The sequence below is a fragment of the Condylura cristata genome, unplaced genomic scaffold, assembly GCF_000260355.1.
Source record: "Condylura cristata isolate star-nosed mole 26May11 unplaced genomic scaffold, ConCri1.0 scaffold00037, whole genome shotgun sequence".
Taxonomy (NCBI): Eukaryota; Metazoa; Chordata; class Mammalia; order Eulipotyphla; family Talpidae; genus Condylura; species Condylura cristata.
Window position 1 is genome coordinate 6,511,556 of NW_004567138.1, and position 24,441 is coordinate 6,535,996.

Below are 24,441 nucleotides of genomic sequence, written 5' to 3' on the forward strand. Positions count from 1 at the left end.
TTTTTTTTTTAATTATATATTTTATTTTTTTACATCATTCTTCATTTTGTGCATCTTCCCATCTCAATTGTAATCCCCGTGGGGATTACAACTCACCTGTGTGCCATTACCACAGTCCACTCTTCCCACCCCAGTTCCGATCCTATTCACTTCTAACTTTTGAGTGCAGAATTTAACTCATTTGCATTTAAATTTTTGACACAGAAGGAGTTGCTTCTTGATGCTGTTTGTTTTCTGTTTTTTATAGTATGGCAAAACTTTTACATAGTTATCATTTTCTTTAAATATGTTAGTTCCTTAAGTCATGTAGAAAACAAAACGTACATTAACTAAGTTTATAATTAATATTAGCTCACATAACTGCCTTTTGTTTACCTTTATCAAGATCTTCATTTCTACATCGAGCTTTATGATACTATCTGGCAGCCTTTGTCCTGACACTGGAGAGCTCCCTTGAGCATTTTAAACATGGTCAATGATTATGAACTCCCTCAGCATTCATTTATCTGAAAATATCTTAATCCTCTCCACATTTGAAGTACATTTTGCCAAATTTTTGTTTGCCAATATTTTTTTGTGAATATATTGGCCTACTGTCTTCCAGCTTCTAAAGAGTTTGATAAGGAATCTATTGATACTCTTATTGAAGATCTCTTGAATATGATAATTTGCTTTCTTCTTGCTCCTTAAAAAAACCTTTTTAATAAATCTTTTAAAACTTCAGATATATTGTGTTTTGGTATCAATCTGTTTGAGTTCCTCTTACTGGAGTTTTTTGAGCTTTTGGATGTTGATGTTCATATCATTCTTCAAATTTGCGAAAACTTGAGCCATCATTTCTTCTCATATTCTTTGTCTCTTTCTTTGTTTCTCTCCTCTTAGTGGGACTACCAAAATGTTTGGTGGTTCCACAGGACTTATGCTCTGTCTTGCTTTACTTCAGTCTTTGTTTTTTCTTTTGACTTTCTAGAGATTGTAATTTCCATTGCCCTTTCTTTATATTTGCTGACTGTCTTCTGCATGTTCAAATCTGTTTTGAATTCTTTAAGTGTTTTTTCATTTCACTTGTTTTTTTTTTTTTAATCTTCAGAATCCTACTGCGTTTACTATCAGGTTTTCTATCTTTTATGGACGGTTCCTTTTTGTTATTGTTCATACACTGTTTTAATGACTTTCCCTAATCTTTATTTAGTTCTTTGAGCATTTCAGTGCCATTGTTTTGTTTGTTTGTTTTTTAAGATTTATTTTTGCATACAGAACTGAGGTACAGCAGAGGCTCAGGGGTGGTGAGAGGCTTCACCAGAGACAGATTGGGAAACAGAACAGGCAGATCGACTAAGTACACTGCTGAGGGGAGCAGCGAGTGGGTCAGGAGAGTTCTACCGTGCCTTGTGGTCTCTTCCAGAGCAGGCAGGCATAGAACTCATGAGGAAGTGGCTTTAGATTGTCAGTGCTGTGCTTTAACCTGCTGCGCCACCAGGGAGGGCCTCAGTGCCATTGTTTTAAAGTCTTTGTCTAGTATGTGCATTAGTCTTTTCCCAGACAGCTTTCGGTTGACTCATATGCTTTGCCTGTTTCTTGTCTGTCTTGTGGTATTTGTGTTTTGAAGCCCGGGCATTGGAATCTAATAACATAATTCTGGGAATGAGATTATGCCCTGTCTCAGCATTTGCTAGTGTTGTAAAATGTTTATTGATCTGTAGTTCAGCTGCCGCTTTTTTTTTTTTTGTGGTAAATATTAATGTGAAGTGTAAGCTTAGAGTCTTTTACTTCTTTTCAGAAACTTTCTGGGACACATGTAGTTATTTTCTAATTTCTTCCTTTTTGTCTCTGGCCCTCACAAAGGAAGGGAGAGGTTACTGGCCCTTTAATTTTTCTGGCATTCAGTTCACTGTAGGTGGAAGGACTTTTAACCAAGTGGGAGTGCATAGCAAGAATGACTGGTACTTTTTTTTTGTGCTAGGGTTTTCAGAAGCAGAAATTGGTACAAACCCCTAGTATCTGGAGTATTGAGCCCTTTTTGCCCACCCTAGGTTTTATACACACTCATTTAGGAACATATTCATATTCATAACTCAGGATGAGAGAGGGGAAGCGAGTGAGCTATGAGCCACGGTTAGATGCAATTTACTTTTTAGGGCTTTCCCTGAAAGTTGCTAGTCTTTACCAGAGTTTCACATGGGTACATCAGTCAGATTCTACCAGCTAATTGCTGTTTTCTTAGTGAGACAGGTTTCCCATCATTCCATAATCCTTCTGAATAATGATATATTGTTATTTAGAGTATATTATTGTTGTTAAGACATGTATGGTTCACCAGTGATAGAGGAATTTCAGGTAAGATTAATTGCATATTTGAATGGACTGTATCTGTAACTTTGACCAGATTTCTTCACCTTTTTTTCAGCGTCAGTGTACACATTTTATCATGACTGTTGTGAGGACTAATGAAGCTATAAATGGAAAATGTACAACTGAGTGTCTGGCAGACATTCTGCAGCCATCTTATGTTATTTGTGCCCTCAGTATTCACCCTCCTTTCAAGTGCTTTCTAAAGGTTGTGATGATTTTTGCAGAGACTGGTGGGTGATGCTAATGAGCATAATTCTCATCTCTAGCATTGGAGATTATGAGCATAGAGTAAGAAAAAACACTGGTACAGTTACTTTTTAATTTAGTGCAAATAGGAAAAAACTTGGCTGCTGCTTTTTTTTTTCTTTTTCTTTTGTACAATAAAGAAACTCCTGAAAGGGCACAGTTGGGGTGGGGTGGGGTGGAAGTAATTATTGGAATAATCTTTTGGAGTGCGTAATGGATAATATGCCAGTAATAAAGGTAGTAAAATTCATTTTCGGTGGGAGGAGTCATCACCAAAAAGAACTTAGGAATGATAGGTTAGTTTTTCAAGTATGTCATTTTTTGTTGTTGTTGTTCATGATTTTTATTTGGCACATGGGTATTACTATTTGAAGATCTTATCAGATTGTGCTGCTAGGAATATTTCTCTCATTTGTTTAAAAGATAACACAGTTTGTAACTTTCCTGGAAATACTTGTAAAACCATGATGAGGGTTCACAATAGGCTATATTTAACAGTCAACTGGCACAGTCTACAGTGTATGAACCTTTTGTTTCCTGAGTTTTTGTTTTCTTGTTTCTTGAAGTTTCAGTAATGTAACAATATGGCTAGACCAGAGAATGGTTTTTCTAAGGGTTATCTCTGTGAAGGTCTTATTACATTATGAAACTTGAAGATATAAGCAAAAGGAAGTCAGAAGGAAAAAGACAAAACGCTGGTTGGTTTCACTCATATAGAATATAAAGAAATAAAAGGAAAATGACAGACAAAACTGGTGCAGCAGACTTCTCCTGACCCGCCCAATGCTCCCCTCAGTAGTGCACTTCCTCAGCCTGCCTGTTCTGCTCTCCAATTTGTCTCTGGTGAAGCCTCTCACCTCCCCCACACCTCTGGCTTCTATCTCAGTTCTGTATGCATAAATAAAAAAATCTTAAAAAAAAAAAAAAGAAAAAGAAAAAGCCAGGACATTGACCTGTGGATTATGCTGGAAGATATTGGTACTTTGGTGTTAGATGTGGTGTGGTAACATACCTGAAGATGTGTGAACCCATACACCTAAAATACACAGTGTCATAAACCAGCATTACCTCAAAAAAAAAAAAATTATTCAGTTAAAAAATCGTGATTGAAAATAAATAGCAATTAAATATGTAAGTGGCATGGAATTTGCTAGTGTGAAGTTAATGTTTGAATACACAATAGCATTCATGTATTTAAATTTGCTTTGACCCCAAGCAGAGGTAAACCAAACCCTTTAGTTGCAAAACCTTTTTCTTCCTGCCTTATAAAAGAGACCAATAAGTTTTTTAAAGTTATAAGTGATTTTTAATTTATTTCAGAATTTAGGATATTTAAAGTGCCTGGGGCGGGGGACTTGAATGTGTCTAATCTTTAAGTTTTCATTTTTTGTAGTTCAGATATTAAATTGACATGTTACTACTATGTGAGTCCTTGGAAATGTTTTAATTTTTGAAAATTCATTGTTCTAGTTACTTTGTTTCTATAACTTAAAAAATAGACTTTCACCAATGCCTTTTAGGATTTCAGAATTACTTTTAAGTGACATGACTAAGTTGGCTCTGCCTTTGAGTTTTTTTAATTATTTCTTGTCCTGTAGCCATGTAAGGACCTGTGCAAAGACTGGTAAGTATAGCTGGGCACGCCAGTTTATCCTTTTAGCAGAACGGTCCAAGTCATTCACGATTTTGCATCTTTTTATTATTCAACAGCAGTTTCTTTTTGGTTTTGGCTTTCAACAATCTACCTTCAAAGATGCTTTTTTTTTTTCTGACAGTGAAAGACACTGGCACAGTGTCCTCACTTTTAGACAGTTGTTTAAAGGAATTTTCAGACAAGGATGAGCAGGTCATATCCAACAAAGAGTTGAGACCCTAATTAGCCCAATAGTTTAGTGAAAAGTATTTTGAATTCTTTATGTAATAATTATACTCTTGGCTTATGAATGTATCACCTTGTATCACCAAGTATCACCTTGTTTTGTTGAAATGTTTTCATGAGTGATTTTTGCAATGGTAATATATTTCTACTTTTTTAAATGAGCTTTAGGAACATATGATTAGTCTCCACAGTTGATTTAAGTGAACCTGTCTGATCCTTAAAGCAAAGTACACAAGGGGCATTAAGATGCCTAGTTATTTCCTTAATACACTAAGTGCAGTCATTATTTGAAGTGCTTTCTATGCTTTAATTAATTCATTTATAAAATTTTATAATACATATTTCTCTTTCTCCATCTCCAGATTTATGTTTCATAAAAGTTAAGTTGTTTCTGAAATAGTCCATGTCAGAAGTATTCTAACTTAAACTGTAGATTCTGTTTAAATTTCCACTAAGTTAAAGGAATTCTCCATCGCTAAGAAGAGAAGTAAAAGAGAGTTAGGGGAACTAACGTGGTGTTTGTGGGTAGAGAGAACAAGTTTCCCTGGAAAGGTGCTGATTTGTCCTGAGTGAATACCAGTCATTAGGGGAAGTCATAAGGAAGTGAATGGTGGGGCCTGCTTTGCCTGGTGGATCTGGGAGCCCATTGAGGTGAAGGGTGGAAAAAGCAATGAGCTTTGAGAACTTATGCAGTAGAATTTTAAAAGATATTACACATTGAATAAGGTTATAAATTTTGTTAGAGACCCAGAAGGAGGATGATTAATAGAACTTGTAAACAACAAAAATGAAATAAATGGTTGGGGCCAGTGGGTGAACTAGAAGCCTTGTGTGAGATTTCCAAAGAATAAGAGAGAAACACATGTTTTAAAGAATTCTCTCCATAAAACAGATGTTGAGTAATCACTATCTTTGAATGAACCTGGTATATCTTGTAGACATTTGCCCCTTTCTTACTATGTTCATTAGTATGTGTATTGTTCGATACATTTATTCCATGGCAGCAGTTTTGTGTGGAAACATCGGGGGTGGGGTGGGGGGTTGAAATTTGACAGGCCTAGATTTGTATCTTGTTTTTGTTTATATGTGTCTTGTGTAAGGTACTATTTGACTTTCTCATTCTCATTTTTTACCCTGAGATATGTCTGATAAATTATTTTAAGGCACACAACTCAATGAACTGATATTTGTATGTATTGACTAATGATCTGTGTGTCCGGTTAACATATTGATGGGTGCTTTATACTTTTTTTTTTCATAATGAGAACTTTTAAAAACTATTCTTCTAGCAACTATGAAAATACAAATGTCAATATTATTGACTGATCACTATGCTACATGTATATTGTGTCCTCATGACTTATTTTGTAATGGAAGCTTACCCTTTTCACTACCTTAAACCCTTATGCTCATACCATAACACATGTCTCTGCTTCTGACAGGTACCAATCTGTTCTGTTTTTGTCTTTTTTTTTTTTTAAAGATATTACATAGAAGTAAGATTGTACAGTATTTATCTCATTTATCATGACTGTAGGCTTTATTCATGTTTTAAATTGCAGGATTTTCTTCCTTTTTATGGCTGAATAATATTCACCAGTTTCTATACATATACATGTATACATACACACACACATACATATATCTATGTGCATATGTATTTTTCCATGGCTTGACTACTGTAAATACTTTTGCCACAGTAAATATGGAAGTTCTGATATCTCTTCAAACTAGTGATTTTATCTCCTTTGGATATATCAGAGAAGTAGATTTTTTGTGTCATGTTTTTAATATTTTAGGCATCTCCATACTGTTTTCCATCATGGCTGTACCGGTTTACATTTCCACCGATTGGGTTCCATTTTTTCCACAAGTACTCCACAAGTACTGCAAGTACTTGTTCAGTCTTGTCTTTCTAATAATAGCCATCCCTGGAGATCTGAGAAGATTTCTTACTATGGTTTTGATTTGCATGTATTACCTGATTTACCTTTCCTTCTCCGTCTCTTCTGGTAGCCATCATTTTGTTCTCATAGTCTAAGAACTATTTTTGTTTTGTTCATTTATTTTAATCTTTACCTACTATATGTCATTCAAATTTTGCAGTGGTTGCCATTCTGTGTATCACTTCACTTAGGGTAATGTCCTTTAGGTCCATCTATGTTGTTGCAAATGGAAAAATTTCACCATGTTTTAATTTGGTATTTTTAAAGGTAATGTTCTATGTTTTGACTTTGACTAACATAATCCTGGAAAGCATTCATTGGACATAATGTTACTATTTTTTTCTGAATTCAAGGAGTGAAGCTATCTGAAAAGTTTTTAAGGATGCTTTTTCGTATGAGAATGCTATATTACCTATTCTATCTTAAAAGTTAATGTATATTTTTATCATTCTGATTACTACAGTACATAGAAGCAATACTAAAATAGATTTATGATGGTGAAAGTAGTGTTAGTGATTTAAACAAAAATTATTAATCATTGTAAATGTTTTAAACTTTTATGGATATGTGCATTTGAAAACACCATGTGGTTTGTTAAACCATTTACAAATAGTTGAAACTTAAAAGAACTCTAAATTGCACATTTCTGTGCCTGGTTGAAATAAAATAAATATAAAACATGTTAGTTGACATGTTTTGTGTACTTTTATATAAGATGGCAAATGTTATTAAAATAACTGTTCAGTATGTTTTTTTTTCCATGTTAAGTGTATACTGTCTTTAAAAAAATTGACCTTTATTTTTTGCTGTGATTTGAACAGGTGTCTCAACGCTTGTACCTACTGCAAAACTAAACATGCCAGAGGAAATTTGGCCAGTTATCCAATTGATGAACTAGTAGATAGAGCTACACAGTCTTTTCAAGGTAAGATTTTCTAGAATTCTATGTGAATTTAGTCTCCTTAACAAATTTAGTCAGTAAAGATAGCCCTCTTCATCTACAGGGCTGTCAGACAAGTGAAAAAGGTAGGTACTGGAGAGAATGAGTGATCCACTCCTGCTGAGTCATCTGTTGCTGGAAAATGTGATGTGTAGACAACTCAGTATATAGTAAGATGTATTTTCAGCATGAGTTGTGGTTGCATTGACATAGAACTGCTTAAACTCTAAACTTCCTCTTTTATCTTTATGATAAGTGTCTAGTTTTACGGATTTTTACACCCAACATGCAGTGATCTACTGTCTCCTGATCTGTGGCTTATCTTGCTAATTATTGATAATGGACATTTTTTTTTAAGCCAGGAATTTGGAGTGCTAATTTTAGCACTTCATACTTGAATCTCAGAAAGTCTGAGTTATAAATACATTCATTCAATGTATTTAAAGCTAAAATAAATCTATTAGCATGAATTTAGAATGTCCTTAAAATACAGAGAAACCATTGATCAATTTATTAATAGCTGCCAACTTTTGTATTTTGCTGTTGTTTTCTTACCCTAGACCCTTTTTCTATTCTCATGCAGCTAGCATTGAAAGAAAAGTAAAATGAAACGCATTGCCAATGTTTTATTTCAGAGACAGGGAATTATATTAGCTTAGGAAAAGTCTGAATGGTAATCTTTTCTATAAAATGACTACTTACAGGATTTTTCAGAAATCGTTATTTAAAAGATGATGCCTTTGCTGACATTCTTAACTGTTTATTTTTTCTTTGCCCGTGTATTTGTCAGATATTGAAACTATATCATCTTCCAAACACTATACATTTGAAAGCATATGAATCAGTTTCTTCAAGATACTTTTCATTATTACAAATTTCTGAGTATAACTACAAACATCTCATTTTAATCTAGAAGTTTATTTAATAAATAAGGTCAAAATATACTTATATGCCCTCATATTTAGCTTCACCTCTGGCCTACGCTATAATGAAGTCAGAGTCAAAGTCATCAGGCAACTATAGATCAGAGACATTCTGTAGAGGAGGAGAAGGGAGAAGACCAGGACCTGTGGGAAGAGCACAGGGACTATGGTGATGATGCACGGGGTACTGGGTGGTGGGAATTTCATGGAGAAGCCAGCCGTTGTACAAAAATGGGGGATGATGTAATGAATATATATTTTTAAAAACGAAAAGCTGTGTTAAAGTGAAGAAATTTAAAATGAATCTGTCCAATTTTGAGTGAGAATATTGTAATGCCCTTAACAGACATAAGTTATCTGAATCAAATCATTTCCTCTTGCTTCTAAAATAGGTTTTATTTATGAAAACAAAACAAAAAAATTCTCTGTAGATAGAAACAGCTTAGTATGATGGTACTTTCATTTTCTAGTTTTAGGAAATGCAAATCTATGCTGAGCGTGGCCTTTTAACCCCTTTCTACAATTGGAATCATCAATCTTCATCTCACATTGCTATCTTTTATTTATTGCAAGTAACACATTGGCTTGCAACACACGGTATGTTCTATGAGTTCAGATTCATGCCTCTTCAAATGTATGGCAGCACACCCTGCGCATCACTAAAGGGCTATTCAGTCTCCACAGCAGCTCGCTGTGATCCCCTCTGCCTTTCGCTCCTCCACCCCCAAGTTCAGTTTTTGCAGTTAAATTCCAAGGGTTTGATTTAGCTTGGCTTTGCCTGTTCCTTTCTATTTCACAAATAAATGGAGTATCTGGTACATGTCCTCTTTCTGACTTATTTTACTTAGTATACTTTCTTCCAGTTCTGGCATGTTGTCACATATGACAAGATTTCGTGTTTTTTATTAGCGGTGTAATATTCCCTTCAGTATATATATCAGTGTGCTGTATCTTCCTTACCCGTCATCCATCAGTGGAGACTCAGGTTGTTTTCATGTTTTGGCTTTTGTAAATAGTTCTGAAAATGAATATAAGGGTGTATTTATCTTTTTGAATTAGTGTTTTATAGTCTTTGGATAGAAACCGAGAAGGGCAAGTTAAGTTTACATTTTAAAGACAGTATTGAGTAGCATAATCTTTTTTTTTAAATTTTTTTTTAAAGATTTATTTATTCATACAGAACTGGGGTATAGGCCAGAGATATGGAGGGTGAGAGGATTCACCAGACAGAGAGTGGGGAGCAGAACAGGCAGATCGACGAAGTACACTGCTGAGGGGAGCAGCGGGCGGGTCAGGAGAGGTCTGCCACGCCATGTGGTCACCTCCGGGGCAGGTGGGAATCGAACTCATGAGGAGTTGGCTTAAGCTTCTTAGTGCAGTGCTTTTACCCGCTGCGCCACCAGGGAGGGCCAACATAATCTTTTATCTTGCAAAAAAGAAAGGGATTTTAATAGTCTTGAAGAATTCCTAAGTTTGAGCTTTAGCATTGTCAAGGATAGTTAATTAAATTAAGTATAATAGAAGATACAACCTGCGGATTTTTTTTTTGAACCTGTTACAGTCTGATGGTTGAAGATGCTAAGAGCTATATCAAAGACAAGGATATATGCAGAAGAGATTCTGAAGTGATCATGAAATCACCCTGAATTAAAAAAAGGCTTCTAAAGTACCCATATATACCGATTTCACATTCTGTTGCCAAAACGTGTGAGAGCTTATTAACTTTTTAATATTAAATATAGAATTAAAGTAAAAAGTATGTGTATTTGTAAATAGAAGGTTTTGTTTACCTTTTACAGATATATTTAATTGGTCTCTCCGGCACATGCCTGCCCTTGTCTCATCCCTTGACATTTTCATGGACTATTGTTACCTTCTTAGGGTATTTGTTTTTGTGGGCTTCTCTGCCTGTGAGTGTAAAATTTAATCTTGTCTATCTTGCTGTTCTAATAAACTACATGAAAACCCCTCACTTTCCCTTTTTTACCCCTGAGATTCTTGAGTTAAAAAAATTTCTAACCACGTAGTATTTGAGGGCTAGGGTTTGATGTGGGTGCATTTTAGATATCTAGAAAAACATGTCAAGCACTGACCAGGACTTTGTTGGGGCCAGGATGAATTTACAAGGTGGTGTTTTCTAGGATATTTGTATTGATTTTCCTCTAGCAGCTAATCAATCAGCTTCAGTTGTGTAAGTGATGGAGCAAACCTTTTTAAGTGTGCTGGGTGAGTGGTGTGGAAACAACACCTTTCACTGCTGTCTCTGGAATCAGAATGTAGAGATGATGGATGAGCTGTTTTTATAGCTATCGTGTGCTTTTCTAGATCTCATTTGTGTGTTGCTACTTTTCCCCCTCTTTCATAAATCTGAGCCCCACCCCGCCCCCACCTCCACACACAGGATAAGTGGCATAAACCAGTTATGGAAAGGTAAATAAATTGAGATGAAATATTCGAGCAGGGAGAAAACTATTTAATATTCAGTGATCAGTGCAAATGCTGGAATTTTAAAAAATTGAACTCTATCTTATTTTAAGACTTGCAAAGCTATTATGTGGTGTATATGCTTAATTGTGAAACAACTGTAAACATTGCTTCTTGCCTTTTTAGGTAGGTAAAAGAGCATGAGCAATACTTATTTTGGTGGGGTGTATAAATTTCATATTGTTGTATGGTTTACACCAAATTAAATTTGAATGACTGTTTTTAATAATGCTTGCCATTTATTGATTCTGATCCAAGATCCAAAAGGATCTGATAATTGTGTCTATTAATACAGCAGGTATTTTAAATCTTTTACTTTAAAAAATATTTTAATTTGTATTGTGTGCAAATAAAATTAAGAAATCTATTTCCCATATAGGATTAATAATGTTAATTTACATGTTTGTTATGCATTGTCAACTTCCAGAAAGGACTTTAGGCAGTTTTGCATGAAATGATTATATGTAATAGACCTTGAAATAAAAGCTGTATAAATTACTGTAAAAGCTGCATATTGTGTTTGGAAAGAGGGAAGGCAATCTTACTAACCATGAATCCTAGCTCTCCAGATGATCAAGAAATGGGATGTTTTCTATAATTTGATATGAGTGTGCAAAAGGAAGTGTATTGTTTACTTTGAAAAATCTATATGATTCCAGACTGTAAACACTAATTACTTTCATACATCCTTTCTTAAGAGATATTGAAAGATGCAACAGAAATGCCTTTAACTGGTAGTATGTAAAATCCGAGGTAATTGCTGGATGGCCTTTTCTTCTGCTGATTCTTGTAAAACCCCACAATCTATATTAAAATATTACTTCTATAATAAATTTTAATGGGAGAAATTAGTTAATGTAATGTGCTGAATACATACAACTTGATAGTGCTGTTCAAATTTTTCATAGTAATGAAGGGGGAAGTCCTTTCTTTAAATGGAATTTGAGAAGTAAAGTCAGAAGTGCCATGTTGACGTATGGGTGGGCCTCTGTTTAATAAGCCCTTGCCTCTGAGGTCTTTCCTCAGAACCTTTAGAATACAGCCTGATTTGAGCTTTTGAAATTAACTTTTCTAGTGTAACCCTTCACATAATAATCCAGGATGTGAATTTGCTGAAAGGGCTGGGTAGTAAATATTGTACTTCACAAGTCTCTGTTGCAGTTGTTCATTTTGCCCTTGAGCATGAAAACTGGTATGTGTATGTGTGTGTTTAGATATGTATAGATATAGATATGTATGTATGCATGTTTATATAAGTGGGTGCAGCTGTGTGTGTAACTGGAGAAACTGATGAAATAGCTCGATGATCAACTTTGGGGAAAGCTAGCAGACAAAAATTTTTTTGACAGAATTTCCTATTGTTACTAATACGCTGACACATAGCAGAAATCCCTAAGAGGACACAGAAATTAGGTTGATCTAGAATAGATGGCTGTTGTCAAACTGACCGTTCATTTCATTCTTGGCAACTGTAGACAACCCAAAGCAGCCTCTTGTCCCACTGCTGACCACTGCTTCACAGCTGCATCTCCTGAATGAGAGGCTTTGCGTTCTCTAAAATTCTGGCGATCCTGATGGATGACCAGTGTTGAGAACTGGAATTGATAGCCACTAGTTTGGATAATGTTTTGGTTGAAGCGAGAAAATGAACAACCCTCTTTACTGTAAGAGAGATTCTGAGAAGGTAACCCTGGTTGATCACCAAAGAATGAGTAAAGCAGAGGCTAACACAAATGTTTGTAATTTGCTGACACCACATTTATAGTCAAGTAATCTCTTATTTTCCATTGTAACCCTAATTTTTTTAGCCAGGCATTTGGTTTGAGACAGGCAGCAGAGTTCCGAATTGTTAGATTTCTAAGCCGTCTGCAACTTGAAGATATTTGTGTCCCCTCCCCTACCCCCCAATCTTCCTTAACTTGGGGTATTCTTAAGTAATTTAATAGGATTTCTCCTCAAAGTCCCTCTCAATGCAGTGTTCCTAGAAACCACTGCCATTTGGTTATGTTTAGTGTTCTAGATGAAATATACCTGCTATCTGTGTGACAGGAGAAGTCAAGACATTATTATAATCAGCCCATGAATTAGGGAGGCCAGTGGGTGAAGTTTGCTGATAATTGTGCGAACACCTTATTCTTATGTTTGGTAAAAAAGATGTAGTCCCCATTTCCTCTCCACAGTTATGGTGTTACACATAATTCTCAGTTTTCTTAGTTCTAGAGCACTACATTGCAAATAACAGAATATTTAAAGTTTCTGGAAATAGTTTTTTTTTTTTTTTAGCTAGAGAGTAATCAATTCCCCACTATTATTGGGTAGTGATTTTTTTTAAAACTCCATTGTGTTCTACAAAAACAGAAAACAAACAAAAAGCCACCTTGGAAATCTGCAAGTATAGAAAATTATGTAAATCAAATAGGTGATGAAAACAGGAAAGTGGAGAAATAGTGAGGAATTGGCCATAGTCACAAATTCAGTTTCCACTCTGAAATTCTTGAAAGTTTATTGTCTTTGAGGGGGAAAAAACCTAACCCAGCTTGGATTTGGTTTCCAAAAGAAATTTTCACAAGTGAGTACACATAGGGAGTGTCAGTAGAGTAAGTATCCACAGTAACCCTCAGGGCTCAGCTCACATACTGTGTTTCTTAGAGTTGTATAATTTGCATTCCTTGGTAAAACTTGCAGTCATGCCCTGAAAAGCAAAATATTCTGAAAGGTTTTTGAGAGGTAAAGATAACTCATTCCAACTGTGTGACTCTCTCATGATCCAGCTCTACTTCTGTAGACATTGGAACCCACAAGGAGCTCCCACTCTCCAGGCAAGTAACATAAGCTCTGCGCCCTCTGTCATTTTGTGAGATAGTACATCAGAATGCAGGAAGATGATAGTAGGTTTTGCACAGACATGTTTTTTTCTCATCCGGTAAGCCTTTCTTTTATATATGTTTCATACTATCACTGTATATAGCCACACTGTTACATGAGTACATTTAATAAGTACATGTCTTTAGGGTTGCAGACTTGGTTCGTAACTCCTTAAGGAAAATGGTTGTTTTAAATGTGAAGACCACTGATTCAGAGGAATACACCGCCTGCCTGTTTTCCATTCTAAACCTGGTTCTTGAATTTAATCAGGTGTTTGCTTTGTGTCAGGCATCAGAGTCCTCTGCTCTCTGTCAAGACCCTAAGGTGGTGTGTTCTGTTTTGATTGAATGCAAATCCTCCTGCTTTTGAGATCAAATAAGCAAATAATGGAGTTTATGCCCGTTGGAACAAAACTGGGACTTGCTGAAGACTCTTGTCACCCACGTGACAAGAGTGTCACGTGGTGGCTCCGCTTCATCCTCAGAAGCTTATATTCCCCTTCTTCTGGCTATAATTTAGGTCAGTTGGAGACGGAGTCCAAATGGCACTGCAAATAGGCATATATGGCAATGTGCATGTGGTTTTGGGAGGTGCTCAGTCCTCATCCTGAATTGACTACGCCTGAAGAATTTCCAGGTGCAACTCGGAACCTGTACTGAAAACATAGTCCGGAAAAGCTCAGTTTCTAAAATGACCAAAAGATACTGCTTTGTTTCAGCTGCCCTTCAGGTACAGTTGAATACTGTTGTCTACTGCAGGCTTGGTGGTAGTAGGCGATACCAGCTCCAGTGTGGTGATGGCTTTCCAAGATTTGCAGCAGAAATAATGTACTTTCAGAGGTTACTTTCTGGCCGTGGTATCTGTTATTCTACTAAGTAGACATATGCACTTAGCTTCGCCTTTATGGAGTGTGTGTTTGTTTTGCTACTTTTCTTTCATTAAATAGGATTCTACAAACAATTCTCACTTGACAAAAGTTAACTAAGGATTTGCTTTTATAGAGTTTGGACTGAGGCTGATCTGACTCTTGGAGCTCTAAAGACTGCAAGTTAGGTTTAGATGGTTGTTTAATGGAATTTTAATAGCCCTGGAAAGACGTGAAAGTGATACTGCTACCTGAGGGTTTGTCAACCTGACCTTTGTGAGGTGTTTTCTGGACAAAAGTGCTACTTTGTGATGCCAACAGCATTTATTGATTCTGCAGCGTCTGCAGTTTTTTCATGTTGGCTGTCAATTCATTCCAGCTGAAAAATTATTAAATTTCTTATCCTGCTTGTGTGGCTATTAAATTGCAGTAAACGTACTCACACAGTGTCATGTATGGCAAGCACAATTTTCTTCTGCATGAAAAAAATGTTTGTTAGTGGGACCTTGGCTGTTCTGCAGAGGTTATAAATTTCTGTATTTCTTTTTATTTGTTGCTCTCAGTTACATTTTTTATTTCTCTTGATGCGGTTCAGCATCTTTCTTATTTGTAACATAAGAAAGAAAAGCTTGATTTAGATTGCTGGCTTTTTAAAAATATGTCCTAGTTCATCATTTCTGGTACTGTTAGCAAAAGAAGGGTGCAGACATGGGGTTAAAAGGATTTAACCAGTGACAGTATTGCTGGGGCAGAATGAGAAAGATCTGATGTAGGCATAAATGGAATGAGTAGGGAAAGAACATGGAGATGATCATATACTCTATATAGGTCTTTGGGATATCTTGAATTTAGTTTAGGAAAATAAGCAATGAGAGACCGTAATTAATCATCTATAAAAGTGGCTATTCAAATTTATAGTCTCTCTGAAAATAACTTTGGGGTATGTATTTAAAAATCATATATCTGACCAGATACTTTTGTTTTAAAAAATGTGATGTAGATTCTTAGACTGTACTATAGAAAATGTATTTTTAAAAAGTTATAATAAAAAATAGTGAAATAGAAACTAAAGGAGAAATTAACCAAAATGTTAGAGGAACTGAGCATGTATTCACTTTTTTCTTACCTTTAGTACTCTCTAAATTTTTTGTCAGTCGTTTCTCTTTTTGTTAGCTTGCGTAAAGAAAAGGCAGCACACTTTTTTTTTTTATATATACTAGATTTTTTTTTTTTTAAAGATTTATTTATTTGTTCATACAGAGCTGGGGTACAGGCCAGAGGCTCAGGGGCGGTGAGAGGCGTCACCAGAGACAGAGTGGGGAGCAGAACAGGCAGATGGACGAACTACACTGCTGAGGGGAGCAGCGGGCGGGTCAGGAGAGGTCTGCCACACCATGTGGTCACCTCCGGGGCAGGCGGGAATCGAACTCATGCAGAAGCGGCTTTAGATTCTCAGTGCTGTGCTTTAACCCACTGCGCCACCAGGGAGGGCCAAGGCAGCACACTTTTAAGGAGTTATCATTATCAGGTTTCAGTCCAGAAAATTAAATCTCACGTTTTTCAAGTACTTTTTATTAATTGACTAAAACATAGGGAACGGATCTGTGAGTGAGTGAAACATTTAATAGACTAAAACTTACTTAACTTAAAACTTAACTTTACAACTGGTTGATTCTGTCTGCTCATACCAATAGCCTGATATTTTTGTAATTTGCTTTTCACAAGTAGTAAGCTACATACTATGAGGAACTCTTACAGAGAAATCCAGAAGGGCGCTGACATTCCCCATTGTGCTTCCTGCTCGGCTTAGTACTCATAACTATTGATACACTTTGCTGAAGCAATTACAGTATTGCACAATACAAGGAGACCTTTGCAGATAGCCCTTCACTTCCAGAATAAGTGAGACTTAGCCCCTATGCCACCAGGGATACCTACATATAATATCTTTTAACAGTCACCAAATAGACCATGATTATTTCCCATTAAAGTAAATAATAATAGTAATGATAAGACTTTCATGTGAATAATTACTGTCATTTGATCAGTACCTATTAGGTGTATAGAGAACATCAAGCCCCAGAAAATACCCATCCCCATATGGGTAAATGCTCAGTCAAATAGGACAGACCCAAAACAGAGCCTTTGAGGCCTAAAAACTTGCTGCAAGTCTGACTCACTGTCTGTCAAGGAATCCCAGGGCAGGGGTTTTGGGGGCTGGTGAAATCTGGGATGAAAGAGGCAAAATCATAGTACACATATAGTCAGCCTCCCCGTGGCTCGCTCACCCTAGTCACACCCCAGTGCCTCCTTCTGTGTCTCCTAGTGCCGGCTGCAAGTCCAAAGGCAGGAAGCCATGGAACCCTTCTCCTGCCAAGCCTCTCTGCTGCACATGCTCCTCCCAGTCTGTCCACATGTCCCAGCTCCAGGTGCCTCCTTTCGTGCCTCTCTCCTGTGTGTCTGCTCCAAGTCTGCTCCAGGCTCCCCTTGCCTCTTAGCCCACCATTCATTAGGTGGAAAGGATCATCGGGTTACCTTTTCTAGGCGATTCCTCTCCCTAACTTGCAGAGCAGTGCTTCAGGAAACCTAAGGAACGGTGGCATTTTTGGTTAGCAGAATAAGTGAGATGTTGTTCCATAGTTGATTAGCTCTGTAGCCTAAAGAAAATCATTTCCTCCTCGCCTCAATGTTCCTGTTTGTAAAACAGGAATAAAGTATTAATCACTAAGCAAAATCACTAGATAATCACTAGATAATCACTAAGCAAAAATTAAACAATGCAAAAATTAAGAGAAAAATTAAACAAGATAACATAATGCTAAGCCTGTGATGGCGAATATTTAACAAATGACTTGCTTATTGCTGCAATAAGAAGGCAAGAAGGAAGAAGAGGAACAGGAGAAAAAACATTGTTTAAAAGGATGCTATTGCAGTGTTACCTTGCTTTTTTTCTGCCTAACTTTGTTCTGCACTCATTCGTGTTTAGCCCTGGATGCTCTTGCATGCCTGTGCCTTGATTGCTGTTAAGACCCCAGATGTGTTAGTCATATTTTAAACTACATACAGATCACTCCTTCATTTTGTTTGGGCCTTGGGTGGGGCCTGAGAGTCTGCATTTTTAAGCTCCCAAGAGGTCAGGAAATGGTTTTTAAATGCATGCAAGCATGCCCTTAGGCTCCCTGTAACATAGAGGATCTTACTGCCTCACCAAGGGGATGAAGTGAATGTTCTCAGAATGAGCTTCTAAATATCTGGCTATGGATCCTGGAGTTTGAAGGCATAATACTGAGCCAGTACCCTTGATGGGTAATGAGAAAGATGGATTGTTCACAGATGGGAGGTAATTTAGGGAGGATAATGTGGATTGGGCACAGTTAAGACTTTAATTTTGTGAATATTAATGGACAGCATACTATATTATATAAACTATTAATGACAAACAAAAAGTATTTGAAACAAAGTGTATGCTGTACACAAGAAATGTTAAAACTGAAATTAAAGACATAATATTTGCTTTCATCGGAAATTGGGGTTGCTCCATATTTCATACATGTTAATTCATTTCTGGTCTTAAATCTGTACTTATTCACACTGATTACATCTGTGCTTTATTTTTCAGTCTTGAAATAATTTATATGCAATGGTCTGACCTTCATTTACAGTTGTACTGACTTGAAGATGTAATTCACTGTGTAATTAGTTTTAGTAAATAATGGGGGTGGGTAGGAGAAACTTGGCACTGTGTTAAGTGGAGAATAAATTGAATAAAGACTTAAAAATAATTTCTCTATTTTAGCTAGTGTTTGAATATTTCCAGCTATCTTACCTCTGCAACTACATTTTCAAGTAGTGAATTATTTTGTAAATTTACAAATACTGCGTTTACAGAAAAATAATTTCTTCCCATTTGTTTTCAAAAATCTAATGTTTTTGCTCAGATTAACTAACTTTTTGTGTTTTATTATATTTTTCTTCACTTACAATTAGGACACTTATAATAGTTTACTCGGGGTTAAATGCAGGAGAGTGACTAAAGTGTTTTCTACTATACTAGCTAAAGTTAAGATGCTCTTTATTATTACTATTTATTATTCATGCTAATATTCAATGTCAGATACATATTAGCTGGAGGATTTTTGATCATAGATGTCATTTGCGTTTTACATTTTCTGTAGTGTATGCTGGAACATTTACAAGAAGTTGTTTGAAATTTGTAAATATAACTTGATAGAAAGTCAGGAAATAAAGAATTTTCTTTATTAAAATATAGAAGTTGGTAAAAAGTAAGGTACTGTATCGTGCTGGCTGGCTTGTTCATATTTTTAATTAAAGGAATATTAAATGAACACTTGGATCATTGTACATTCGATAAGAGAAAACCAAATCAGTTATCAGTTTATTCTTGAAACTAATTGTGTATTCAGCCACCATTTTCTTAAACATGGACTCCAGGGAATCAAAATGGCTATCCCTCAGTAAACGAAAACCTGTTTTATGCGCTGTATAGTATTGATTCTATTCTGGCCCCACAAAAATATGGTAAAACCTTTGCACAGCAGTGATTTTAATCCCAGTTTTATTTCCATTCTTTCCTTATTTGTGACAGGTATTTTTTTTTTTATGAATACTGGTATGATTATAAATATAATTCAGACATTGTATTATTTTATGGGTCTTTATATTAATAAAATTGCCTAGAACTGGGTATCAAATGATTTTCTTTGCACTTTAATGCCTAGCTTCTCATTTCATCCTTGCACTCGACAAGTGAATTATAGCTGCTGCTGCTTGTTGTCTCTGTTTTACTGAAGCACAGAGAGGTTGCACTCTGGGTCTGAAGGAGAGTATTAAAACAGAGATTTCCTGATTGATGGGCCAGTGCACTGGGCATGATAGCTCGCTGCCCTCAGGGAAAATGCTGTCCTCAAATACTTGATACTGCAGTATGGTTGCTATAGAGCAATTTGGTTTATTATCATAACTGGGGTCATTTCATCAGTTGGGATCATTTTGAGAGAAGCCCTTAGTGAAATTGCAATCATAACTCGAATGGTGGCACTGACACATTTCACAGGTCTTCAGTTTCATTGGCTATTGCTACTTCAAAAAAGAGTAGATACCAGTTAACAAACAAACAAAAAAAGACAAAACAGAATGTTGCAAATCACATCCAAGCAATAATTTTAAGCTCTAGGAATCATACTACACTGGAGAAAACCTACACTAATGTAGGTTATAAATAATACTACGTGCTACTCCTTTCACTCAGTAGTTCACTAAGGCACATTTAAAACACATAATTTGTAACAATACTTATTCTTTGCGTTTGAAGATTTAAAATGTTGAAAAGAAAATTGTGCTCGTATTTCAGAAATATATACAAAAATGGAAATAGTAGTGATGTTAATGATGCAGAAAGGTTAGTTCTGCTACATGTAGCTATTAACTTGAGGCTTGGGATCCATGAAGATACTTTCCAGTGTAGCCGTCAGAGTGGCTTGATGGCCAGAAAATCTATGTTCTCCTCCTGCCTAGACTTGCATCAAATGAACTGTGAATTTTAATTTGAAGTGTATTTGCAAACCAATTCCTATAAAAAATGGATTTATAGCTTGAAAGCCCAGCGCTTAAGATATGCAGAGCAAAGCCAGTACATCTTCTCTTGCCATTTGTGCCTGGTTTTAGTTTTAGGCAATTGCATTTGTGACCCACTCTTGTTTTGCTTTACTTTTTTAGAACCAGTGCTCCAAAGAAAGAAAAAATAAACCCACTTTTGTTCCTAGTTTATTTGCAAACCAGGTCAGACGCCCTTGATTAGCTCTCAGTTGGAGGATAATTTGAACCTTGACAGATTGAACCCAAACAGCAGGGTTTCTCTAGTCTGGCCGACAGATAGAGAAAATAAAATAAAAGCTAATTCCAGTTCACAAGCCATACAACAGGACTGAATAAATGTGCAACTGTTAATGAATAGCTATTTCAAATATTTACAAAAGGCCCAAGAAAAAAGAAAAGATTAGCATCTTAGACAGCTGTTCTGAGGGAAATCTATTAAAAATAAACATGATAAATTATGCTCAAGAGCTAATGTATCTATCAAACATCAAATACCCTTAAAGAAAAAACCTGTTTTAGGCAAAAGAAAACTATTACGACTTTTGAACATAGCTTTTTTGCTTTGTAGTTTTACATGGGAATTTTATTCTTATTCTTTCTTAAATGTTTTTCCATTGCCTCCGCATCCATGAGGATATTATTTTATAGATTGTAAGGGTCTAGGTAAGTGTATGGAATCATTGAAGCTGTGGCTATTGTGATTAAATTGCTTAGAAACTTTCAAATTCACCTATATAGATCATGTGGATGAAGACATACTGTTAATTGTTATTTTATGGAATTGCAGATGATACAATGGTTTGAATATGAGAGCGATAACATTGTGCAGCATGGCAGTTGCGCTGGGAAATGTACTATAAAAATGGAAATCGCTGCTGCAGGGTTGGGGTGTGGGTTCCCAGACTGATTACAGTTCAGTTGTTGCTGTGTGTGCCTAACAGAGTTTCTGCACTCCACCTCAGGCTCTTCATCTACAGGATTCCTTTTGCACTTAGCTAAAAAATAAGCAACTCTACTTGGCATTGTATTAGTGGCTGATATAATGGACCTTGGTTTTCAAGACTTACTGTAGTTGATTTTCATTCTTTCTCGATGTCTTGTAAGTCAACAAGAAGAGGCATTTTGAATTTTCTGAGCCCTGAATTTGGATTTGGAATCGTTGTACTCTGAGGTGCAAGTGTGGTTTTTATCTGACCAGCAGGTCTAGCCCACAGCGTAGCACCCACATCTCAGTGTGAGGTAGTATAAATCATGCAGTTTTGTGCTTGTCACTCATTGAGTCTTTGTGTCTGCGTATAAGATGTCCCCTTAAAAGATTTGTGGATAATAAAGATCTTACTGTATTTATGTTTAAAGATTTGAAAACTTTCAAAGATACTCAGTTGTAATGACCGTGTAGTTTGCGAAAGTGTGACTCTCTACCAGAATTGGGGGTCATTTTGTGAAAGTTCAAAAATACAGTCAGGCTTGAAGGATACCCTGTGTAGCAAGAGAGGCCTATCATGCAAGCACAGAGCAGTTGGGGACCACGGTGGTAATGGGCCGAATCACGGGACTTTGAGGTCCGGCCCCAACCCATTTCTTTTGCTTCACAATCTATTCCTGCCTGAGGGATTTTGTTTCAGCAGTATCTTTATTGATCCATTTCTCTGATCCCCACCCAAGGCAGCATCATTGAAAACACCATGATTACCTATCAGCTGGAAGTCTTTAATCACCATTAGTTCATTTCTGTTCACTAATGCGAAGGTTAGAAAATAGAAGGGAAAAGGCTCCAGAACATGAAGTTGATGTATAGAGAGGGTGAAAGAGCACTGAGGGGATCAGGATGGGAGCTTGCCCAGTTTGGCCTTCCTTTTGCATACTGGGCTGCTTTTATATGCTACTTGTTTTGATGTTGGTGTTTAATCGTTGAACTATACACACACACACACCTATGAGGGGAGTGATGGTGTGACTGTCATAGTATACAGTATGCACACACACATGCCGTTATAGGTGAAAGACAGTATCAACAGTATTTTTAAGAATGGTTCTCTTAATTTCTGGCTGTGTTTTGAGTGGGTACTAAATATTACCCCCTTTCTAAAAGTGGTTGCAGTGAAATCTGAGCGAGCCTGTTCCTTTTTTTTTTTTAAGAAAATACTTTGGCTTGGACTCCACAGATAACACTACATTTTCATGCTGGTCTGCAGTTATATGAGACCCTTAAACTTAGACTCTCTTTGTACTTCATCATTGTAATTTACACACTGGGTTGGTACATTCTCTTCAAGACAGTCTGTCTTGTGCTTCCAGCTGCTCCCCAATAGCCATTGTGCTGAATAAGCACTTATTTCAGTATGTCCTTGATACAATTAATGCAGGCATCTGCAGAAGCGGCGGCGGTAGCTGCAGCTGCAGTGCCTTATGGAAGCCAACTTCTGCTTAGCATTGTGATAAAAGAAATAGTTTTGAGCTGGAAGCTAATGTTGGCTTATTTTTAGCATAAAAAGAGTTGCACCTGCCAAGGCTAGCAGAGGACTGAGGTTTGTTGATTACAAGTTCTTGTTAGTGCCATTGTTATTGGTAAAATGGGGATGATGTCATCCTTATCAAACTGAATTGGCACCCTGTAGAGTGACAAATAATTTACCCTCTGTGGTTTTATCAGCATGGGCCGCATGTTAGAAGCGACAAGAGTGCTGAGTTTTCACAGTTGAATGCTATGGAACTGCAGAGGTGTATGAAAATGAAAGGGATTGATACTTGTAATCAGTGCACATAGTAATGGCCAAGGTGTAATGAAACATAAGTGCACATTTAGGGTAATTATGCTGCTACCAGGTGGGGCCCTGGGGCTTTGCATGTATAGAAGCTGCTTGAGGTGGCGGATGTGCGGCGAGGAATCCTGCAGCACCATCTGGTAGATTCTCATTTTCTCATTAATTCTTCTGTCCCCTAAGTCTGGGCTACATTGACTTTGAACAGCACTTCATCTGTTCAGTATTTCATCTCATTTTAGTGGGGCGTTGCTTTCAACAGTGGCATTGATATGATGTGATTTACAATCCCAGTTATGCAAAATACATTAAAACAAGTCATCTAGTTGATTTTCTTTTTGGATAAATCTCACTGTCCTTAGTGAAGCCCACATGACCGTCTGGTTCAAAATGATTCACTACTTGTGTAATTATTTTTTAAAGAAAATGGTTAAAATAGCTATTTAAATTGGTATCTTGCCTTCCAAAATAAAGTAAAAGTGTAATGTATATATCTAAGTGAGTAGTTAGAAAAGTGTTTGCTTTGTTTATTTCAAAACTACGTTTTACTACTTGAGGCCAGTACAGTCTCTGCCCTCAGTGTGGCAAAAAGTTATATTAAGACTAAAAATAACGGTGATGTTTCCACAACAGTAAAACTATACTTAATGCCAGTGAATTGTATGCTTAGGAATGGTTAAAATGGTTACAAACAGCCTGTTTGGCCTGTCGTGTTTCAAACTTGCTAAATTTACATTTACAAATACTTCAGATAACATTAAGTAGAAAGAGTTTAAAGCACCTAGTGTGATGTTAGTAGGTAGTTTACATATGACTGCTTTCTTTAGTAATATGATTATTAAGCCAAGAAATTGTAATGGCATGCAATCCCTGTTATATATTTGTATAACACATAGTAATAACAAAGTGGTATCTGTCAGTTTCTTATACTGTGTATTTTATTACAGTGCACTGTATTTACTAATTTGGAGAATCTTCTGGGGCCTATTGATAGATTGAATTGACATTAGATTAGAGGTGTTGTCCTCTTTAATAAATGCCAATATAATATTTGTATAGTCTGATGGGCATTTTTTTTAAAGATTTATTTATTTGTACATACAGAACTGGGGTACAGTCCAGAGGTTTAGGGGCGGCGAGAGGCCTCACCAGAGACAGAGTGGGGAGCAGAACAGGCAGATCGACGAAGTACACTGCTGAGGGGAGCAGTGGGCGGGCCAGGAGAGGTCTGCCACGCCATGTGGGCAGGTCAGGAGAGGTCTGCCACGCCATGAGGTCACCTCCGGGGCAGGCGGGAATCGAACTCATGCAGAAGTGGCTTTAGCTTCTTAGTGTGGTGCTTTAACCCGCTGCGCCACCAGGGAGGGCCCTGAGGGGCATTTTTAAGAGCTTCCTATAAATAATACAGTTATCCCTGTTGAAATTTTCCACCTAGAGTACGTCCAGACACTTTGGCATTTCATGCCCATGAATTTTTCTACAATGGAACAATGAGAACAAAACATATTAGCTTCTTCCACCAGTTACATGAACGATCCTGGCTCTGTCCCCGTGGCGGGCCTA

At 36.6% G+C, this 24,441-nt stretch overlaps 1 protein-coding gene across 2 annotated transcripts in view; it reads left to right on the forward strand.

Moving 5' to 3' along the window:
- CDKAL1 (CDK5 regulatory subunit associated protein 1-like 1) overlaps window positions 1-24,441 on the forward strand; it is a 604,990-nt gene that overhangs the window by 270,258 nt on the left and 310,291 nt on the right. For both annotated transcript variants that reach the window (XM_004693314.2, XM_012732965.1), the window contains one exon: window positions 7,245-7,348. In XM_004693314.2, coding sequence (XP_004693371.1) covers window positions 7,245-7,348 — 104 coding nt within the window. The remainder of the gene's footprint in view (window positions 1-7,244; window positions 7,349-24,441) is intronic.